Consider the following 20525-nt stretch of genomic DNA (forward strand, 5'->3'; position numbering starts at 1 on the left):
ACCGGGAATGTCAATGGCTGCTACACAATTTTAGGTATGCTAATTGTGTACCTAAAATTGATTTTGCAGCTGTCAACATTGGCCCCTGTCTTCACTGCAGAATGTTGATGGGAGTGTTCCTCATGCTGACATTCCTTAATCCTTGCAGCTCACAAGGAGTTCTGGGCTCAACATTGACCCCAGAATGAGCCATTTAGTGCATGCATGAAATGGCACCCAGGGAGACTGAACCTAAGCATTCAATCTTCCACGGCTCGTGTAGACCTAGCCTGAGAATCTTCCTGCTCCTTCTCCTCAGTAACTATGAGTCACTAGTAGCCATTCTCAACATATGCCTCTTTCTTATTTGTAGACATCATGCATAATTAAGCCACAGAGATCAATTAAAAGAGACAACACAGTAGGTCTGCTTAAAAAGGAGCAGAGAGGATAGAAAAAGGGAAATACTAACAGAGGGTTTCAAAGGCACAGAAGCCTTGGCCTACTACAGAACCAGCTCAAAGAAGGCACTTTAAACAATCTCATAATGTTTTAAATTGTTTAGTGCTAATAGTTAATAATAAACATGAGTAAATTATGTTTTAATAACTTGTAATGGTAACACAAAAACTTGCAGAAAAAGCATCAAGAACTAAGGAGTTGAACAGTTAAATATGTCCCTGACATCTGGGGAGCTGCAGTTTTCAAGTTACTTTATTAAAGTTGGACAGTTAAGTCTACATGTGTTGTAGATTCCAAAACCAGTAGTTATCTGCATAAAACAGATGTTTAAAACATGGGTGCAGTCCATGGCAGAATCAGTCAGTTTTGACCTTCAGCTTAACAGAAATCTTGGTTAAATGAAAGTTGTTTGTATGGTCTTACAGCACAGCATCTTACTTATTCTGAGCCTTGTACAGTAGTAAACCCTCAATTTAACAGAATAAGGGAGAAGGGGTATCCATTAATGCCAAAAATCCGTTAAATTTGAATGGTTATACCGTATGACAATTCACTGACCTTCCCAGCCCATCACTCACTCCTGTCCTCTTTCCCCCTACTGTCCCATTCTTGCCCTCACACTTCCATCTTCCTCTGCCAATTACCTGAGAAGAGCTGCATCCCCTTCAGCCCCCGGCTCCAAGCTGCCTGTGCAAAGGCAGAGCATGGCTGCCTCCCCCAGCCTGCCAGCAAGCAGCAGCCTCTGATGCCATGGCTACTGCTCAACACCATTGCAGGCAACAGCAGCCAGGTGCCAACATGCTCCGCACACACAGGGCTGGGACAGGAGAGCTCCTGCGTCCCCCTGCAGTCCCTCCTACATAGCTCCTCCAGACCCAGCAGTCCCAGCTGCTGGGATGACCCTGGTGGTTCTTCTGGCCTCTGCAGATGCTTTGGTGGCAGCTTCTTCAGTGGCTCTGGTGAGTCGCCAGCATTTATTTGAGGGATGGGAGGCTGGAGGGCAGCATCCATTATTTCTGAAGTCCACTACATTGGGGTCCATTAAATGAAGGGTTTACTGTATCTGAAAGATTTCTGAAGTCTCTCAAATCATATGGAAAGTTGGAGTTGCAGTGTAATTCTTTGTCAGGCCTGCAAATGGGGTGGAGGATGGGGCAAAGGGGGCAGTTGCCCGGGTCCCAGTGTTTCAAAGGGGCCAGGAGCTCTGGCTGTTGCCACTGTCCAAGTAGCAGTAGTGGCAGCGGGAGCTCCGAGCCCCTTTGAAGCACTGCAGCAGCCCTGCTCCGCACAGCTGTGTCTAAAAAAAGAAAAAAAGACTCCCTGCTGGGTCCAGTACCATGAGCTGAGCAGTGTTAAGGGCTGACTGCTCTAGGCCCTGCCCCTTCCACAGGTGTGTAGCTGGGCCCCCTCCCACCTTGCCCTAAGGTCATGGTGGCTGTCAGCCCCGCTGCAGTTAGCCATTATTGACTCCAATGGGACAACTCACATACTTCAAGTTAACTGTGTAAGTGTTTGCAGGAATGGGAGCATAAATGATATAAAGAATAGCACATTTTTCAAAGCTCTGTCCAATCCACTTTACAATCAGTGGAGGAGTTTCTGCTACTTCTTTTGGTAGATTAGTTGGCTCTCTAAAAATATTACTGGGACATTTTTCCTGATATTCAACATATATCTTGTGCAAGTGCCTAGTTTCATCACCTTGGAATAACCCTAAACAATTATTCTCTCTCCTTTATATTTATGTCCTTCAAACTCATCTATCTTCAGTGGCTTTTCTAATGTATCTAGCTCAGTAGTAGCCACATTTTTTGGTGTGGGGGGGCACAATTGTGCAGAATATTTTTAGTGCTATCTGCTTTCCCACGTAAATTATGCTGACCTATTGGAAACTTGGGTTTCAGTTCTTTGTTCTGGCTGAGCTGTTCTGGCACATGTATTGCGAAATGGGAGCTAAAGACAAAGGTGCTTCATGGAGTTTCTTGCCTTCCTCCAGCATAAGGCTGCTCTAAGTTGCACCTTACTACCCATAGTGCAACTCCAACTTTCCATAAGGTTTAATAAGTCAGAAACCATTAAAATACAGGACTTGGATAGGTGTGGTGCTTTGCTATTAGACAAAAAAACAGCCTTAACTAAGGTCTTTGTTAAAGTAGCTATTAACTGAACGTGGGAGCTGGGGGTGGCATAATGCTTATATGACTCAACACTAAGTGGGTATTCTTTACATGGGGAATTCTTGGATGGCCAGATCTGCCAGATTCCTGACCCCTTTGTATTGTCAGAATGGTGTAAAAAGGCCACACCACACTAATGCTACCCAAGCCACATAATGATTGAAAAAAACAAAAAACAAAAAACCCAATCTTGTACAGTGCTAAAACCTGAAAACTATCTTGTTATTACTAAGCCCTTTGCTGCTTTGACTCAATCACATTTGCAGAAATGGCTTACAAAATCTGGATGCCTGAAAAAATATGCTGTGTGGGAAAAATGCATGAAGGGAGAGAAGGAAGTTTCTATATTGACAGAAGTCAGCCTGAAATAAAGGCAGAGAAAGTATACTAACACAGGGATTGGCAACCAAAAGTGCAAGAAGAACCATTTTTTAGAATTCAGTTAAAAAAAAAAACAACAAAAAAAGCAATAATTCAAGAGCCACAATTCATGTGAATATGAGACGATCCTTAATAAATAATGTCAAACCATACTTTTTGTAACCCCTATTTTAAGAAAAGCACACACACACATATCCCACAGTGCACTGCACATATTAAAGGGGGAATTATCCAACATTTCGAGATCACATAGTTTCCTTTTAAGATATGAGTTGTTCATTGTTGGGCTTTAGATGCTCACCGAAACATTGAAAATAATCAGAATGGTTTTCTTTTTTTCCCTTTGCAATTACAGCATAGGGAGCCACAAAGAAGTCTTTAAAGAGTGAAACATGGCTTCGAGGCTGCAGGTTGCAAACCCCCATACTAACTATTTCATGCCATTCCAGTTGTGGTGATCCCTACAATTTCTATAAAATTTGTTGATAGTAAAATAACACTACACCTAATAATATAAAAAGGGCTTTTCTCTCATTTCTATTTTGCAACTGAGGAGGACCATATAACAAGAAACCAGTCTGAAGAAGCATAAGCTATAATACTTTTTAAAACATTTCCAACCTGGGCAAAGCATGCACACAGGAAGGTGAACAGAAGTGTTAATAAAAGAACTAACTGCAAACTCTTTTTTTCCCCAAGGCTGAAGACATACATGCAAATAATTATGGATGGATCACACAGCAGATGTGTCTGACTTCAGTTGATTGACATAAGTTTATACGTAAGTCTGAAATGTTTGTACCAACCTTTTAAAGTAAATTGTATATGGCACCTTTATATATAACCTTTGTCAATGGGATCTTGCTCAATAAGTTCAGCTACTTCGAGAAGTATATTACCAAGATTCAGATAAATAAAATGATCATACACACATGAAAAAGAACAACTGATCCTATGTCATATTAAAAAAAAGAGGGCATGGACTGAACTTAATAAAGATCAAGCAGAAAAATTATGTAAGGTGCTCAGACTTGAATTTTACTTACCATCCATTAATGTTTCTTATTTATTTAGAATTTTATGGCCTTCATCTCAGAGCTGTAAGACTGTGTGTAAAAGCACCATCTGGTGCTTCCCAGAAATATTACAGGAAATGCTTCAAATTGCAGCTGGAAACAAGCATCAGAAAGGCAGCCCTGTTAGTCTCTATCTTTAAAAACAAGAAGTCCTGTAGCACCTTACAGACTAACAGATAAAGTAACAAACACTATGACATTTTAGAGCAGTTGCATGTGAAATGGCAGGAGAACTTACAAACAGGAAAGTATTTGTTCTCTGTTAAGGTCAAAGGTGGAGGTTTTGCACTACAGAGAAAATGTTGATAAAGCCTGATTCTCCTCTTACAACACTGTGAAATATGAAGTAATGTAATGTGATTGGAGATACACATCTCCTGGGGCTGGAGGGGACCTGGGTTGGTCATTTGGTCCAGTCCCCTGCCCTTTTTTTTTTGGCAGAACCAAGCTCTCTCTCTGACATCTATTTGTCCCAATCCCTAAATGGCCTCCTCAAGGATTGAATTCACAACCCTGGGTTTAACAGGCCACTGCTCAAACCACTAAGTTATCCCTCCCCCCCATCATTAGTGCTACTCTTAAAGAAGAAGAAGAAAAAAAAAAGGTTGACGAGTGTATGGATGCTAGATAGTTTGCTTGCAGTGCCACATCTGTAAACTACCAAACTGAGTACAGAATCAGAAAGGGGTTAGTGCGCCCCAGAGCATACAGGTATGAAATCAGGAGCCCTGAACAGATGACAGCAAAATGCTGGAGGAACGCACGTGGCACCCTGACCACGCTCCACACATCTGTACCCGTCCCTCCTCCATGACGAGGATGGCATTCTGCTCTCGCCCCCTGCTGCCTTGGCAAAAACTAGTTCCTGGCCCAAGTCCTGCATTCACCATTAGTCCCACATGGATACCCCGCCCCCACACCTACCCTCAAACTTTGAAAATATCCCCACTGCTCCGCAAGAACCACTATTATAGTGAGTGGAGCTGGAGGCGGAGGCCACATATTACTACCACGTATCACTACTTCAAGCCTCGGGTGCTGCAGCACAGCCGGTTCCAGCACCTATGTTCCTGCCCGGGGCTCGTGATTTCAACCCAGCAGCAGCCTTTGTACCCTTCTGGCCACCCCACCCTCAGCTCTGACTCCTCTCGGTGCCCAGCTCGCTCCCCCAGCACCGCCGAGCAGTACGCAGGAGAGAAGGGCCCGTTCCCACCCCCTGCCCCGCCCGTCGGAGAGAGGAGTCAGGCCACGCCCCCTGCCTAAGACCCCGCCCCTTTGATGATCTCACAGCTTCCTAGCGTGAGGATCCCGGACATACCCCGCCCTCTGACCTCAGCCTCGCTCCCCTTTTCTTCGCACTTCCTGTGAGACATCAGCCCCCGCTGCAGGGTTTGGTCCTTGAGCTCCTCCCCTCGTCGTGTGCCCAGGCAAAGGCTTCCCGCTCTCCCTCTTCCCTCCGCCCTCGCCTGTCGCTTTGTTGGCTGCCTGGCCCCGCCCCTTCTGCCTTGGCAAACCCCGCCCCCACTGCTTCTCTGGCTCTTCTGCCTGCCCCTCCCATCTGTTTGTTGTCCCTGTTCCTGGCCCCAGGCCACTCGCGCTGCCGTTTCCTTGTTCCCCGCCGAGCCGGCTCTGGGGTGCAGGGCTGGCTCCCAAGATGGCGTCCATCATGGAGGGGCCGCTGAGCAAGTGGACCAACGTGATGAAGGGCTGGCAGTACCGCTGGTTCGTGCTGGACTATAACGCGGGGCTGCTCTCCTACTATACGGTGAGGGGCCGGGCGGGCCGAGCCGAGGCTGATGGGGGAAAGCGGGCTGCAGTGTGTGTGTGTGGGGGGGGGGGGGTTGGTCACTGAGCGGCCAATGGGGAGGGAGGAGACAGCGATGGTAGCCAATGGGGAGACCCTTGTGAAAGATTTACAGGTGGAGGGGCGAGAAGCGTTTTCCTTGTTGGCAGCGCGTGCGGGGATGGGACGGGGGGGGGAGCGGCGGACGGGGGGGGGGCTTGTAGGGACCTGCGGGGCTGCCTTGGGAAGCCCCCGCCCGTAACTGACAGGCTACTGTCCCCGGGCCTGGCGAGGCTGCCTGTGAGGGAAGGGGCTGCTGCTAACCCGTCGCTGGGCGGGGCCGGTGGCTGAAGCCGGCGGTCGCGGGGTGCGAAAGGTGTCGGGCTGTTTCCCTGGAAGGTGGGAGGCGGGGGCTGAGTGTCAGAGGCGTCCCCCGGCTCCCCTTGCCTTGAGGCGGGGTTGGTGGGTGCTCGCACTGCCGACAGTCAGGCCCTTGCTGCACGGAGCACTAGGTCAGAGGTGATGCCCACGCTCCTGGCTCCTGTCCTACCTCCCGCCAGCTGACACATGACCTGCAGCCGGCAGCTCGTTCTCTGCGACTCGGCGTCAGGGAAGCGTTTTACCTGCCTCGGGTGCTGCGAATCTGAGTTCCTGCGCGTTTGTATAGCACTTTGCCCTCCTGGTGCACCTGTCCTCCAACGATCGCAGAATATTGCTTGTGTGAATGTTAGCCCCAAGCCCAGAACAGATGATCCCAATTCACACTCTAACCTCGCTGAGGGACTAGAATCTAAAGAAGTGGGACTCACCCAGCAAAGTTCATTACCAAATAAATAAAATAGTTAATCTGAAAGGTGCTGCAGGACTGCTTGTTTTTTTTTGAACACTACTGCTCCTCTCACACTATTTAACTTGCTGAGGGAGTGACTACATTTCTACCAGTACTTGCCCCTTTGCAAATGGGAGTACAGAAAACGTTTGTGCAATCAATTAATTAAAACCAGTGCATAAAGCAAATAATGAAGACTTGTTTAAAGACATTTTTATTGTCTTCCATTCAAGTTATTGGTTTACTTAACAGTAAACTCTTTCTTAACTGGCATTCTATCTTCCAGAACTCTCAAATAACCCACATTTTAACCACAAGTAAATGTTATTTATGTTTTCCATAAGTGCAGTATAGTTACAGTAAATGCAAATACAGAATAAGTTTTCAGTGTATAATAGTACTGATGGTAAATAAAGTACTCTGCATATACTTTTTGTTTCTTAATATCAAATCTTATTTTTCTTTAGAGTTATGCATTGCTAGGTATGCTTCTCTATTATCCAGAATATTTGAATATCCAGCAATCACCTGGTCCTAGACCTGTCAGAGTATGGGTTTACTGCATTCTGTGAAAGTCATTGTGGAATACTGTGTCCTTTACTGAAGTGTCAAATTTGCTTAGTTTACAAATAAAAAGGTGGCTTTTCTAACTGGCAGTCTTGCAGATCACCTTGGATTAGAAAGTCAAACCATGCTTTCTGGCTCATGCATTTTTACCAGAAATAGAGGTTAAAACATCAGTACATATTGGTTTAATAGCAGTGGAAACCATAACTTTATGCCAGTGTTCAGTACTATTGGAATTCCAACCTCCTTTCCCACGTCATGTTAATGTTTTAAAATCAAAATTTAATTTTGCATAATCAAGCTACTTATATCAGCTATGTTAATGACATTTTTCTATACTTTGTAGGTGGGGGGTGGAGCACTCCACAAATCTTGTTAATTCATCACAGGCAGCATGTTTTTACAGTTTGAACTCCTCCAGTCCATGACACTCTGATTTGAAGACACTGTGATCTGGTATCCTTGGGGGGGGACCCCACAGGTGCTCTGGGGTTGGAGCATTGTGGGTTGGGGAAACTGTGGCAGCAGGACTGAAGTTGTCACCAGATCAGAGACCTCTGGTGGCTGGCAGGGAGTGGACTTGAAGACATGTTAGTGGCAATGGGTGGGAGCAGGGGCCAGTGGCTGGGAACTCAGCTGCTGGGAGCGGAGCCTAGCTGGGGCCAGAGGTAGTGCCTGGTGGCCCTGGTTGGGAGTAGTGGGGGGCAGTGGATAGCAGCAAAGTGGCCCGTGATTGACGTCTACCCATCCTGCAAACTCTCTGGTTCAGGATCAGTCAGGTCACAGAATCACAGGTCTGGAAGGGACCTCAGGAGGTCATCTAGTCCAGCCCCCTGCTTCAAGCAGGATCAACCCCCCGCTAAGTCATCCCAGCCAGGACCTTGTCCAGCTGGGACTTAAAAACCTCAAGCTGAAGGAGAATCCACCACCTCTCTAGGCAACGCATTCCAATGCTTCATCACCCGCTGTGAAGTAGTTTTTCCTAATATCTAACCTACACGTCTCCCTCTTCAACTTCAGACCATTACTCCTTGTTCTGCCATGTGACACCACTGAGAACAGTTTCTCACCCTCCTTTTTAGAGCTCCCCTTCAGGAAGTTGAAGGCTGCTATTAAATCACCTCTAAGTCTTCTCTTCTGTAAACTAAACAAGCCCAAATCCCTCAGCCTGTCCTCATAGGCCTTGTGCTCCAGCCCCTTAATCATTTTTGTTGCCCTTCGCTGAACCTGCTCCAGCAAATCCACATCCTTTTTATAGTGGGGGGGGCCCAAAACTGGACACACTATTCCAGATGTGGCCTCACCAGTGCCAAATAAAGAGGAATAACTGCTTCTCTAGATCCGCTCAAAATGCTCCTCCTAATGCACCCTAGTAAGCTGTTAGCCTTCTTGGCTACAAGGGCACACTGTTTACCCATATCTAGCCTTTCATCCACCATAACCCCTAGATCGCTTTCCATCGTACTGCTGCTGAGCCAGTCGGTCCCCAGCCTGTAACAATGCTTTGGATTTTTCCGCCCCAGGTGCAGGACTCTACATGTCTCCTTATTGAACCAGATCAAATTTCTTTTGTCCCAGTCCTCCAATTTATCCAGGTCCCTCTGGATTCTCTCTGTACCCTCCAACGAATCTACCTGTCCCCCTAGTTTTGTGTCATCCGCAAACTTGTTGAGGGTGCAATCCAGTCCCTCATCCAGGTCATTAATAACGATGTTAAATAACACCAGCCCCAGAACCGAGCCTTGCGGCACTCCACTTGAAACAGACTGCCATCCAGATATTGAGCCGTTGACCACTACCCATTGGGCCCAACCATCAAGCCAGCTATCTATTTATCTTATAGTCCAAGGATCCAATTCATATTTCCTTAACTTATAGACAAGAATGTTGTGAGAGACCATATCAAAAGCTTTGCTGAAGTCAAGGTATATCATATCCACTGACTTCCCCGTGTCCACAGGGCTTGTTACCTCGTCATAGAAGCTAATCAGATTGATCAGGCAGGACTTGCCCCTGGTGAATCCATGTTGGCTACTTTTGATCAATTTCCCCTCTTCCAAATGCCCCAAAATGGATTCGTTGAGGATTCCCTCCATTATTTTCCCAGGGATTGAGGTAAGGCTGACTGGTCTATAGTTCCCTGGATTGTCCATCTTTCCTCTTTTATAGATGGGCACTACATTTGCCTTCTTCCGGTCATCCGGTATGTCCCCTGATCTCCAAGAGTCTTCAAGGATAACGGCCAAAGGTTCAGCAATGACCTCTGTCAATTCCCTCAGTACCGTGGGGTGCATTAAATCCAGACCCATGGACTTGTGCACATCTAGTTTTTCTAGATAGCTCAGAACTTGTTCTTTCCCCACAGATGGCTGCCCTTCACCTTTCCATACTGCATCGTCTTAGACCGTCATGTGGAAGTTGACTTTGTGCGTGAAGACTGAGGCAAAAAAAGCATTGAGTACTTCAGCTGTTCCTGCATCATCTGTCACTAGGTTACCTCCCTCATCCAGTAATGGCCCCGCACCTTCTCTGATAACCTGTTTATTGTTCACATGCCTGTAGAAACCCTTCTTATTACTCTTCACATCCCTTGCCAGCTGCAGTTCCAGTTGTGCTTTCTCTTTCCTGATTACTGCCCGGCATTCTCCAGCCGTGTGTTTATACTCCTCCTTAGTCAACTGTCCACGTTTCCATTTCTTGTGCGCATGCTTTTTGAATTTAAGATGACTAAGGATTTCCCTGTTAAGCCAAGCTGGTTGCCTACCATGTTTACATTTCTTACTATGCGGTGGGATTATTTGTTCCTGTGCCTTCAGTAAGACTTCTTTTAAAATAGTGCCAGTTCTCTTCAACTCTTTTCCCCTTCATCTTCGTTTCTCACGGGATCCTGCTTATCCGTTCTCTCAGGGAGTCAGTCTGCTCTTCTGAAATCAAGGGTCTGTCCTGAGAGTGCCTGTATTAATATTACTGTATTAACAGAAGAGGGATGAGTTTGGGATGAAGTTTGGGTGTTGGAGGGAGCTGTGGGCTCGGGGAGAGGATTGGTGTGCAAGAAGAGGTGCAAGGCCTGGGAGGGAGTTTAGCTGCAGGAGCAGCTTCTAACTTGGGTGGGGGTTAGAGTTACATGCTCTGGCTGAGAGGTGCTTACCACAAATGGCTCCTAACCCACAGTATAGCAAGTTGTGCAGTTAAGCAGCCTGCCTGAGTGCCTTGCTGAATTGTGTGCCAGACAGAAATGTTTGTTAGGCTGGATCTGGCCTGTGGACTGAGTTTTGTCCACTCCTTCTTTGTAGTAATTCGGTTGATGACTTTTTAAAATCCTCTTGAAAGAGGAATCCAAAATACAAGGCACAGTGAAATCCTATATGTCTCACTCAGATTAGTTCATGGAAGAGTTTGAACAAAATTTTTAGCTGTTCCTTTTCTAAATGAAAGGTTTTTTTAGCAGTGTAATGAAAACTGATTGTCAGGTGGGCACAGTTGCACAAACCTGTAAAACCAGAAAAAGTAAGTGAGCGATTGTACACTAATCTTACTAATTATTTTTATAAATTTAATCTCTTTGTTATGCTTTTGTAGTGGACTATAGAATTTTTCCACCTTATTCATTCTAGTTCCAAATGCCATTCTGTAAAATGGAAGCAAGTTCAAAATTTAAAAGTTTAACCGTGCCACATTTCTCTAAAAATGGGGCAAGATAGGTTTTTTGCTTTTGGTTTGATTTAGAATGCATTGTCTGTTAATTGGTGACTGATTGCTTAGTTAGAGATATTAGTTCTTGGTTCACTGAGCAACTGTTTCTTGAAGAAGCAAATCTAGGTCAAGTGTAGCACAAGCTCCAGTATGCTTATACAAGCCTGAGGGGACAAAACTGGAGATACAGGAAAAATATTAACCTATTGCAAGTGAAGCTTCAGAAACTAGTCATGGCTAGAGTCCCCATAAATAGAACAAGCTGTAATTGTAAGCACACATACACTTTTGGCCCCTTGAAACTATTTAAGTAAATTTCAGAAATCTTAGCAGAAAGAAAAAACTTCTTAATTAACCTTCTTTAAGGTCACTGGCGTTCCATTCTCAGGTGTCATAATGGACTCTCCCTCTCTGTGCAATAAGTTACAGACAGTGAAAACTAAACTGAGAATGAGTTTAATAAACTGACAAACTCATATGTTACTAACAACATGCAAGGTTAAGAAGCAAGTAGTAATTTAAAATGTGGTCCAAGTAATGTAACTGTAAAAAGAATAAAAAATGGCAAATGTCTAACAATTTTTGCAGTTTTCTTAAATTATTGATGAACATAGTATTTCAAACCAGGATTTTATCCATCATGCTTTGCACATGTTAATATGTTGCATAATTACCCTGTGAACAGATTTACTTATTGCTATGTTTACTTTCTGCAACAGAAAAACTTAATAAAACTGTCAAAAAATCTAAAAATAATCCTTTTGTAAAATAACATAGGTAGCCTTATCAGTCTGTACTCCAACAAAACAAAACGGCACAAATGTAGTACATTAGACTATCAAAATTATTTATTCGGTCATGAGTTTTCATGGTACAGACCCACTTCATCAGATCAATCTCATTTCCAGTACACACTGACATTTATAGGTACAGAGGCTGAAAAAAAAAAAATTGCAATAAAAACTGACACAGGGATGAGGGATGTTCAGCTGTTAATTGTCCTATCTGAGACTCACTAATTTCTTCCTCTAATCTATTTTTAATTTTTTTTTTGCTCCAGGACACACATTCTCAGGTCTTAAACAGAATGGCACACTCCACTGAAGTCTTCACTGACCAGCAAATGTGTATTGAGTTTCTTGACATCTGCTCTGTGTCCATTTATTTTTAGCAAAGGTTTTGCCCAGTCTGTCCAACGTACATAGTGGCAGGACATTGTTGGCACATAATGTCCATTTTTTTTGTTCCTCTGTACTTAAAAATGTCAGTTTTATACTGGAAATGAGATTGATCTGATGAAGTGGGTCTATCCCATGAAAGCTTATCACCAAAAAAATCGTTTGGTTAGTCCTTAAAGGCCTTTTGTAACATGTCAAAAATATCAAGTTAGAAACGTGCCATGACAAATTATCTGAAAAAACTCAACACAGAAGGCTGTATAAACAACGATAGGTGCTTATGACTAAGCTTTAAGACTTTATCTACTCCAGGACTTAAGGATGTACAAGCTACCACATTTCAGATGATTTTAGTGTAGACTTAGGCAGCACTGCAAGTGTTCAAGTCCAAAACGGACTCCTTGGAACATGTTGGCTAACATGCCAACACCACACCTTGCAATTCTGGTCTAGATAAAGTTGAAGGGTGCAGCCATGCTAGAAAAAAAGTGTTTTCTCATCACCTCGTGTGGGGGACTGCAGATGGTACCTCTGCTGCTTCCATGCCTCTGCTTCCTGCTACAGGGTTTCCCAGGCTTCCTGTGGCTTTAAGGGCTGGAGGCAGGCGCCATAGAGCGCTGATTACTGTGGACATGGTGCCCTGGAGGCCTTTTCTGTTGACAGAAGGCCCCTGGAATGTCCAGCCTGATTTCCTGTCAACAGATCTCTGTTGACAGCGGCATTCTTCCTCTTGGGAAGCAGGATGTGGCTGTCAACATAAGTGCTGCATTCTGTTGATTTACTGGTGACAGAATGCCTTGATAATCTGGACACTTGCCAGTTTTGTCAATAAAAACCTCTGGTGTAGATGTAGGCGTGGTCATTAGACTTGTGCCTCACAACCCATCAAGAAGTGTTGATATCTGGACAGCATTACACCTAGCCAAAATATGTCTCTGTTAAGAAATCCATCTTCAGGTTGCATAATCAGTGAAATCAAGCCTCCTATGAAACACTGGACAAATAAATACCCGCAATCTGGCTACCACACCAATCTCTTCCTAGATAAAATTAAATAGCATTTTGAAACTCAATTCTTTTTGCGTATATTGTCTCAGTACATATAAGCTGGTTCACCTCTAGGCTATGTGCAATTTTAAGAGTTTATCCGGAGAAGGATTCATTATGTTTTAAAAAATAACCAACCCCGAAAATACTAATTGTGTGTTAAATCCTAGTTTGTAGTTTTTAAAATAATTGTTTTGGGCTCTGTAGTGGTCTCCAGGATGACTGTATCTGCCCAAATAATGGAGCAATTTTTACTTCCTGGAAACAAATGTGGTTGGGTTGCATTTTCTTGTGTACTTTGGCCGAAATCTACTTCATAGACAATGAAATAATTTGGTTTTCTTAAATAGTTTGTGTGGATTTGTACAGGTGTGAATCAGTGAAGAATTTAGTTGAAAATTACTGTTTAACTATCTTGGGATTTATTTATACATATTGTATCTCATAGAGCTGGTAGAGACCTCAAGAGGTCGTCCTGTTCAGTCCCCTTCTCTCACTGCAAGACCTATCACCATCCCCACAGATTTATTTATTTATTTTTTTTAAACTTAATCTGGCCCAAACTCTTGAAAGGCCCCATTCAGTGACTGAACTCACAAACCTGCATTTACAAGGCTAATGCACTTGCCCCAAGCTAGTCCCTTAAGTTATTGCCCAGCTTCCACCCTCATTACTGATCTGACTTTTTTAGCTACTGTACAAAACTGTATTGATAAAATATGAACTTTGTGGTAAGAATATTTTTTCTAAGATACATATTTCAATGACTTAGATGCCACATTCTACATATACTTAACTGCATACCTCTCCTTATGTGCAGTTCAAGGGGGATGAAGCAGTTAAATTAGTGGAAATTGGTGGTCTGTATGTACAATATTTAAGGACTGTATACACTAAGGAGCCCTTATGCTGAATTGCAGCCTGTGCCACTGTGGTAGCACTTAGAATTCACAGTGTGTACTCCCAAATGGCTAAAATATCTCTGTCCAGATTTTTAACACAAAAATTGTCTTTGGGAAAGGCTAAGGTTGGAAAGCTTTTGTTCTAAAGATCACTATTTGGAAAAGTCAGCAGTCTCAAAACCAGAACATAATGGTACTTTAGCTGTTGCTTTAGCTATGTTTTTTGTTTACAGGGACAACTGAGTATGTCTGATAAAGCTTATTTGTCTGTGACTTACAAAGATAGCTATGCTGTTAAGTCTTTGTTTCACAATTATATCTAGTTCTTAGGGAGTTTTCACTTAATACTACCGGTGGCTTATACCAAAAACCCTTGGACTTGAGCTTAGGGCTACATCTACATTACTGCAGAAGATCAACCTGCTGAGGGTCGATCTTCCATGGTGCTGTTTCGCACATGCATGAAATGGCACTTTCCAGGGTCAATGTTGATCCTGTAACTCCTCGTGACCTGCATAGATTAAGGAAAGTCAATGGGAGGAGCACTTCTGTTGGCCTTCTGTGGAGACAGCCACAGAAGTAGGCAGGTGCTGTGGTGGACACCCTGTCCACCGCAATCAGCGCTCTATGGTGCCTGCCTCCTGGCCCTTCTTAAAGCCACAGGGAGCCCGGAAAACCCTGTGGCAGGAAGCTGAGAGCGTGGAAGCAGCAGAGGTACCACCTGCAGTCCTCCACACCTTCACAGCCACTCCTTGTGCATCTGAGCCTTCCCAGACAGCCAGCCACCCTGAGACACCCCTGGTTCCTCAAGGGAGCAGACCAAGGGGAGTTCCAGGAGCCACCCTGGGACACCAGGAGACAGGCTCCCTCCTGGACCGGACCCGAGGTGCAGGCCCTTCTGAACCTTTGGGGTGAGGAGGAGCTATTCTAAGACCCCAAGTCAAAGTGCTCTAATGCCCATGCCCAGATGGCCACTTTCTTGAGCAATTTATTTCAGTGCTTAATTGAAATAAATCCTACAAACACTTATTGATGTGTATAACATCACGCTGCTCACATGAGTAATGTGCATTATGAATCTGCAGAGGTGCAGATATGGACAGTGTAACTGGATTAATCTATTCACAGTATTTTTGTAGCAGTGACTCATACAATTACACTCCTTACTTTATTTCTCCTACCAGTGTGAGGTGATGATAAGAAGTTCCTCTTATTTATGACTTTCCCTGGATAATTAATGTGCTTGGATTGCTAGTTTAGGGCTGGATAGAATTTTGCATCCACCGGATGGAGATACAGTCTCTGTCGTGCTTTTCCTTCTCCTGGCCTATGGTTTGAGATCCACACTCTCAGGTTTCCACATGGCAACCTAATTAGATGACCTCAAGCATTGTCTGTTGAATATAATGTAATATTGCTTGGGTTCTAATGCTCTGTGTGCCTGAGTGTGGAGGGATCCCATTAAGTAAGATTTTTAAAAAGGGGCTAATGCAACTTCTTTCAGCAGTTGATACTATCACTTTGCTGAGTTCCTGAATCGGGTACCTTTTTTCTTTGCCCCAAAGTGGCAGTGTTTTCAAGTAAATCCATGTAGCAAATGTGCATTCAATATACATTACAGTAGTGTTTCCCAAATCAAATGGGGTTCTCTGGAACCCTGGGATTCTTCAAAGTGAAAATAAGGGTTCTGCGAGAAAATTACATTACAATAGCTGACTCCTTTGTAGTTATCTGCCCTACTGCTGCTGGAACAGTAGAAAAAAAAATTACTTTGGTTTAATGGCCAGCAGGGTGGCGGGAAGGATCTGGCTGTTAAACCAACTGAATTTAGTTTCGTTGGTTTAACGGCAGCAGGGCAGAGAGCCCCTCACTTGCCTTGCTACCTGTGTGTCCACACCCCTCTGGTGGATGTGGCTTGGCTCACCCCCACCAGCAAGAACACCGCCACTCCAGACTTCCTTCTGCTGGGTGCGTGTGTGCACCCGGTATAGGCTTCCCAGCCAGCACCACAGATGAGTTAGTCCTGGAGGCTGGTTTGGGGCTGAGGTGGGTTAAGCCTGGGAATTGGGGGCAAGTTTGCAGGATGCAGTATAAAGCTTGGGGATATGGGAGCGGATTTGGATGCTGAGGTCGGTAAAGCCTGCAGATGGGGGATGGGTTTGGGAGTTGAGGGGGTAGCCTGGAAATGGGGTTCTGCAAAATTCTTTCACTTTTAAAATAAATTGGAAAACACTGCCTTAGAGAGAACATTTCCAGAGTTTCTTTTAAATAAAAAAGAAAACTTTAGGGCCCTAAACTTTAGCGTGGAAACCAGGTTTGATTTGAAAATGGCTGTATTGTGATGGCAAAGGTTGTTTCTCATAAACTTGAGGAAAAGCTGTGTGAGTAGAGGTTGTAAAACCCACTCATCCCCAGACACTCAAAACATTGAGACTTTTGACTCTAGCATTTTTTGGTTTGGAAATAGCTGGTTGTATGATGTCTGTCTTTTTTTTTTTTTTTTTTTTTTTTTTTCTTTCTGTGCTGTAGCTTGTACTACCTCTGTCAAATTGATAGTCTTAATTTACGAGTCCATAAAACATTATTCTGAAATGTTTCTTTCCAAATTATCTTGAATAATTTTCTTCTGTGAATTCTTGGTTAATTTTATTAATTCAATGAATCTGTTCTCTCTTTCAGTCAAAAGACAAAATGATGAGAGGGTCACGAAGAGGGTGTGTGAGACTCCGAGTAAGTGTTCTCTCTTTTGCTTCTTACCACTCTACAGTGTGGGTAATGTGATTTCTGGGATGGGGCGCTTGACTGGGGACTTCAGAAATCTAGGTTCATTTCCTGACTCTTACTGGTTCACCTTGAGCAAGTCATGTGACCTCCATGCTTCAGTTTCCTTATTGGTAAAACAGGGATACCAATACTTATTTCTTCATCAAATGCTCTGAAATTTATGAACATGACAGCATCAATTTCATGGCTATAAAAAAGTGTTATAAACTGTGAAATAAGCTCTTGTGCAGAGAAGGGGTGCTGAATGACTTTTGTTTCACCTTTCATCAAGAAGGTTGGTAGTGATTGGATGCCTAGCAAAGGGGATGTTAGAGAATATGAGAGGTTCAGAACGTAAATGGGAAAATGCAAATTAAAAATTAATTAGAAAAGTTAGAGATCTTCATGTCACTGGGACCTGTTGAAATGTATCTTAGAATGCTCAAGGAGTGAATCGAGATGACAGCGAATGGCTCAGATATTATCTTTAAAAAGGCATTTTTGAAGATGGGAGATCCCAGAAGACTAAAAAAGGGCTAATATTGTGCCCATTTGTAGAAAGGGAAATAAGGACAACCCAGGAAGCTACAGACCAGTCACCTTAACTTCTGTGCCAGGAAAGATAATGGAACCAATAATTAGAGAATCTATTTGCCAACATCTGGAAGATAAAGAGGTAGTAAGTAACATCATGGATTTGTCAAGAACGGATCATGTGAAACCACACTGATAGCTTTCTTTGATAGGAAAACAAGACTTATGGATAAGGGGAAGCGGTGGATGTGGTATGTGTGGACTTAAAAAAAGCATTTGATAGTCTCGCATAGCTTTCTTATAAATAAACTAGGAAATACAGCCTAGATGGGGCTACTGTAAGATAGGTGCATAACTGGTCAGACAGCTGTTCCCAGGGAGTAGTTATCAATTGATCACAGTCACTCTGGAAGGGCATATGAAATGGGGATCTGTTTTGTGGCTTGTTTTGTTCAATAGCTTCACCAACCATTTAGGTAATGGCATAGAGAATATGCTTATAAAGTTTAATACAAAGCTGGGAGGGGTTGCAAGTGCTTTGGGGGACAGGATTATAATTTAAAATTATATGGTTTGAGGTAAGCAGGATGAAATTCAGTGAGGACAAAGGCAAAGTACTCCACTTAGAGAGGAACAATCAGTTGCACACATACAAAATGGGCAATAACTGTCTAGGCAGGAGTACTAGAGAAAAGGATCTAGGGGTCATAGTGGATCACGTTCTAAATAGGAGTCAACTGTGTGACATTGTTGCAAAAAAAAAGTAAACATTCCTGAATGCATTAATAGGAGTGTTGTAATCAAGACATGAGAAGTAATTCTTCTGCCCTACTCTGTGCTAATGCGGCTTCGTCTGGACTATTGTGTCCAGTTCTGGGCATCACATTTCAGGAGGGATGTGGACAAATTGAAGAAGGTCCAGAAAAGAGCAACAAAAATGATTAAAGGTCTGGAAAACGTAACTAGTAAGAGAAGATTGTAGGGGGTGGGGGGAACCTGTTTGGTCTGGAAAAGAAAAGATGAAGAGGGGACATAACAACTTCTTAGGTACTTGAAAGCTGTTACCTACTCCTTCTCCTTGTATGTCAACCCTCTCCAGGAGCTCAGACTCACAACTCCCCTCAGCTGAAACCTGAATGTCAGATGGATAACTTGGAGTTACAGTTGCAGACCCAGCACCTTTCTTTCAGGCTCTCCTGGCAAACGTGGAGTGACACTCCTACTTTGCCCTCTCTGGGCTATCTGTCACTTGTTCTTCTGTAGGCACACAGCTCCCAGCCATGACAGACCCTGCCCTGGTAAACCCTGTATCCTGCACTTTGAATGAGGCTGACTTTCAGTTATCAAGCCTCTGGGTACCTCAGTCCCCTCTGTGACTTTTTGGACCCCTGCCTCTTCCTGAAGGCCCTTCTCCAAGACATCTGTCTGTGCATCCCAGGGCTTGACCTGCCCCCTGTTGCTCTGCCCCTACTGAACATTTCACAACTTGGACGAGACTCCTGGCACTAAGCAATACCTTGGGGCCAGGGATAGCTTCCTCCCCCTTGTTGCAAATTGACCAGCGCTTCTGGTGAGGAATTAAAGACAGTTTCTTACTTCCTTTATAGCCCACTTTGTTTTTCCCTCCCTTCTTGGATTTTAACATAAGATTCTTTCTTGGTGCTAGCAATTCCTGGGATGGATTCAGCTGCCTTGAAAAGTTGTTTCCGAAAATAAATGGTACAGAATTCTGTGACACGAGCAACAGGTAACTCAGCTTTTTAAGCCCTGCCTTAACTTACGAGCTGGCCAAAGGGGCAAGGATCTTATGGCCACCAACCAGTTCTAATTCAGCCATGTTTCCAAGGAATATATTTTGCTCATTAATGAAGTCCCTCCAGAAACTACAGAAGTTTCTGCCCCAGTATCTCTTCGTGCAGGGGTGACTTGGCCATTCATCCTGTTAAACTTTGTGTGTTTACTGCCTGGCTGTGAGTCGGTGTTTTATGAATCCTGTATGACAAGTAGTCACCGTTTTGGGAAGCAGCAGTTCCACGAATAACCTGCTGCTTATTCCCCCCATCTCTAGTGGAATGACAATACCACATTTGAGCTCCTCTGTCTACACAGGAGACTTGGGAGGAGTAATAGTGAAGTGAATTGGGGTGGGGGTTGGGGGAAGGAAGCAGAAGTGGGCCTGCAGGGAACTCTCAGCCTTGCACCCCTCCCTCTTCCTGCCCAGGGATAAAGCGGGGACTTGGTCTCCCCCCCCCAGATTTAAACCCTTGTGTTTGTGATTCCCCCCCCAACCTCCAGGTGCTTGTGGTTTCTCCTGCTGGTCAATATAGCCAGCAAGAGCTTCCACTGATTTTTGCCATTTAATCCCATAAACACTCCTTAACATTTTCATTAACCATGTCCAGGAACTGTTCCTGAATTACTTTCCTTATCTAGCAGGTCTTTCATTTGATTTATTTAAGTCATGTTACTTAGCCCAGCTCCTCTCAAGAGATCTAAATTTTCAGGGGCCACGTGAAACTGTTTCAAAAACAAATCCTTGAATTCACCATAGCTTGTAGTGTCACTAGTAGGCATATTAATCAATATGTCCAGGGCTCTGCCTTTCAGTTTCACAAGCAATGTGGTCATCTTCTGATTCTCAGTAATTGCGTGGATTGTGCACAGCCTCTCAAAGGTGATTAAAATACTCATCAGTGTCTGCAGGCTCATCATAAGATGGGCACGGTCATTTCTACTTGTTTGTTTGTTTGTTTGTTTGTTTGTTTGAGAGGTGGATCCTGCTGCAATGGGATTCTGTCTCTATCAGTCCAGTGCAGCCAGTAAATGCTTTTGGGCTTTCAGGGTGCTCTAAAGCAGCGTTTAGGGCTTTTTTTGTCTTTCCATTCTAGGGTTAGCCTTTGGGCTTCTATAGTTGCCTCTTGGGCAGCTTTTTCCCTGGCAGCTTACACTTCTGTCTTAAACCTCTGTAATTTCATATGTCTTCTGTGTTCGTCTTCCTCCTCTGCAACTTGGGACTGTGGGGCTCCAGTTTCTTTTGAGTCTCACGTGTGCTCTCTCTCTCTCTCTCTCTTTGCTGATATTTTTCCTCACCCAAAATGAGCAAATGGAAAATAAAACAGTAACCACTGTGTCTGTTCTCTAGCCACACACTTAA

General features: G+C 44.0%; 1 protein-coding gene across 3 annotated transcripts in view; it reads left to right on the forward strand.

Annotated features, from left to right (window-relative positions):
* Positions 1-5443: 5443 nt before the first annotated feature.
* Positions 5444-20525, forward strand: part of OSBPL9 (oxysterol binding protein like 9) — a 110408-nt gene continuing 95326 nt past the window's right edge. For 2 of the 3 annotated variants that reach the window (XM_075002491.1, XM_075002494.1), the window contains exons 1-2: positions 5444-5840; positions 16754-16804. In XM_075002491.1, coding sequence (XP_074858592.1) covers positions 5730-5840; positions 16754-16804 — 162 coding nt within the window. In that variant the 5' untranslated portion in view covers positions 5444-5729. The remainder of the gene's footprint in view (positions 5841-16753; positions 16805-20525) is intronic. The other variant, XM_075002493.1, reaches the window with a different exon arrangement.

Source organism: Carettochelys insculpta, chromosome 9 (assembly GCF_033958435.1).
Source record: "Carettochelys insculpta isolate YL-2023 chromosome 9, ASM3395843v1, whole genome shotgun sequence".
Taxonomy (NCBI): Eukaryota; Metazoa; Chordata; order Testudines; family Carettochelyidae; genus Carettochelys; species Carettochelys insculpta.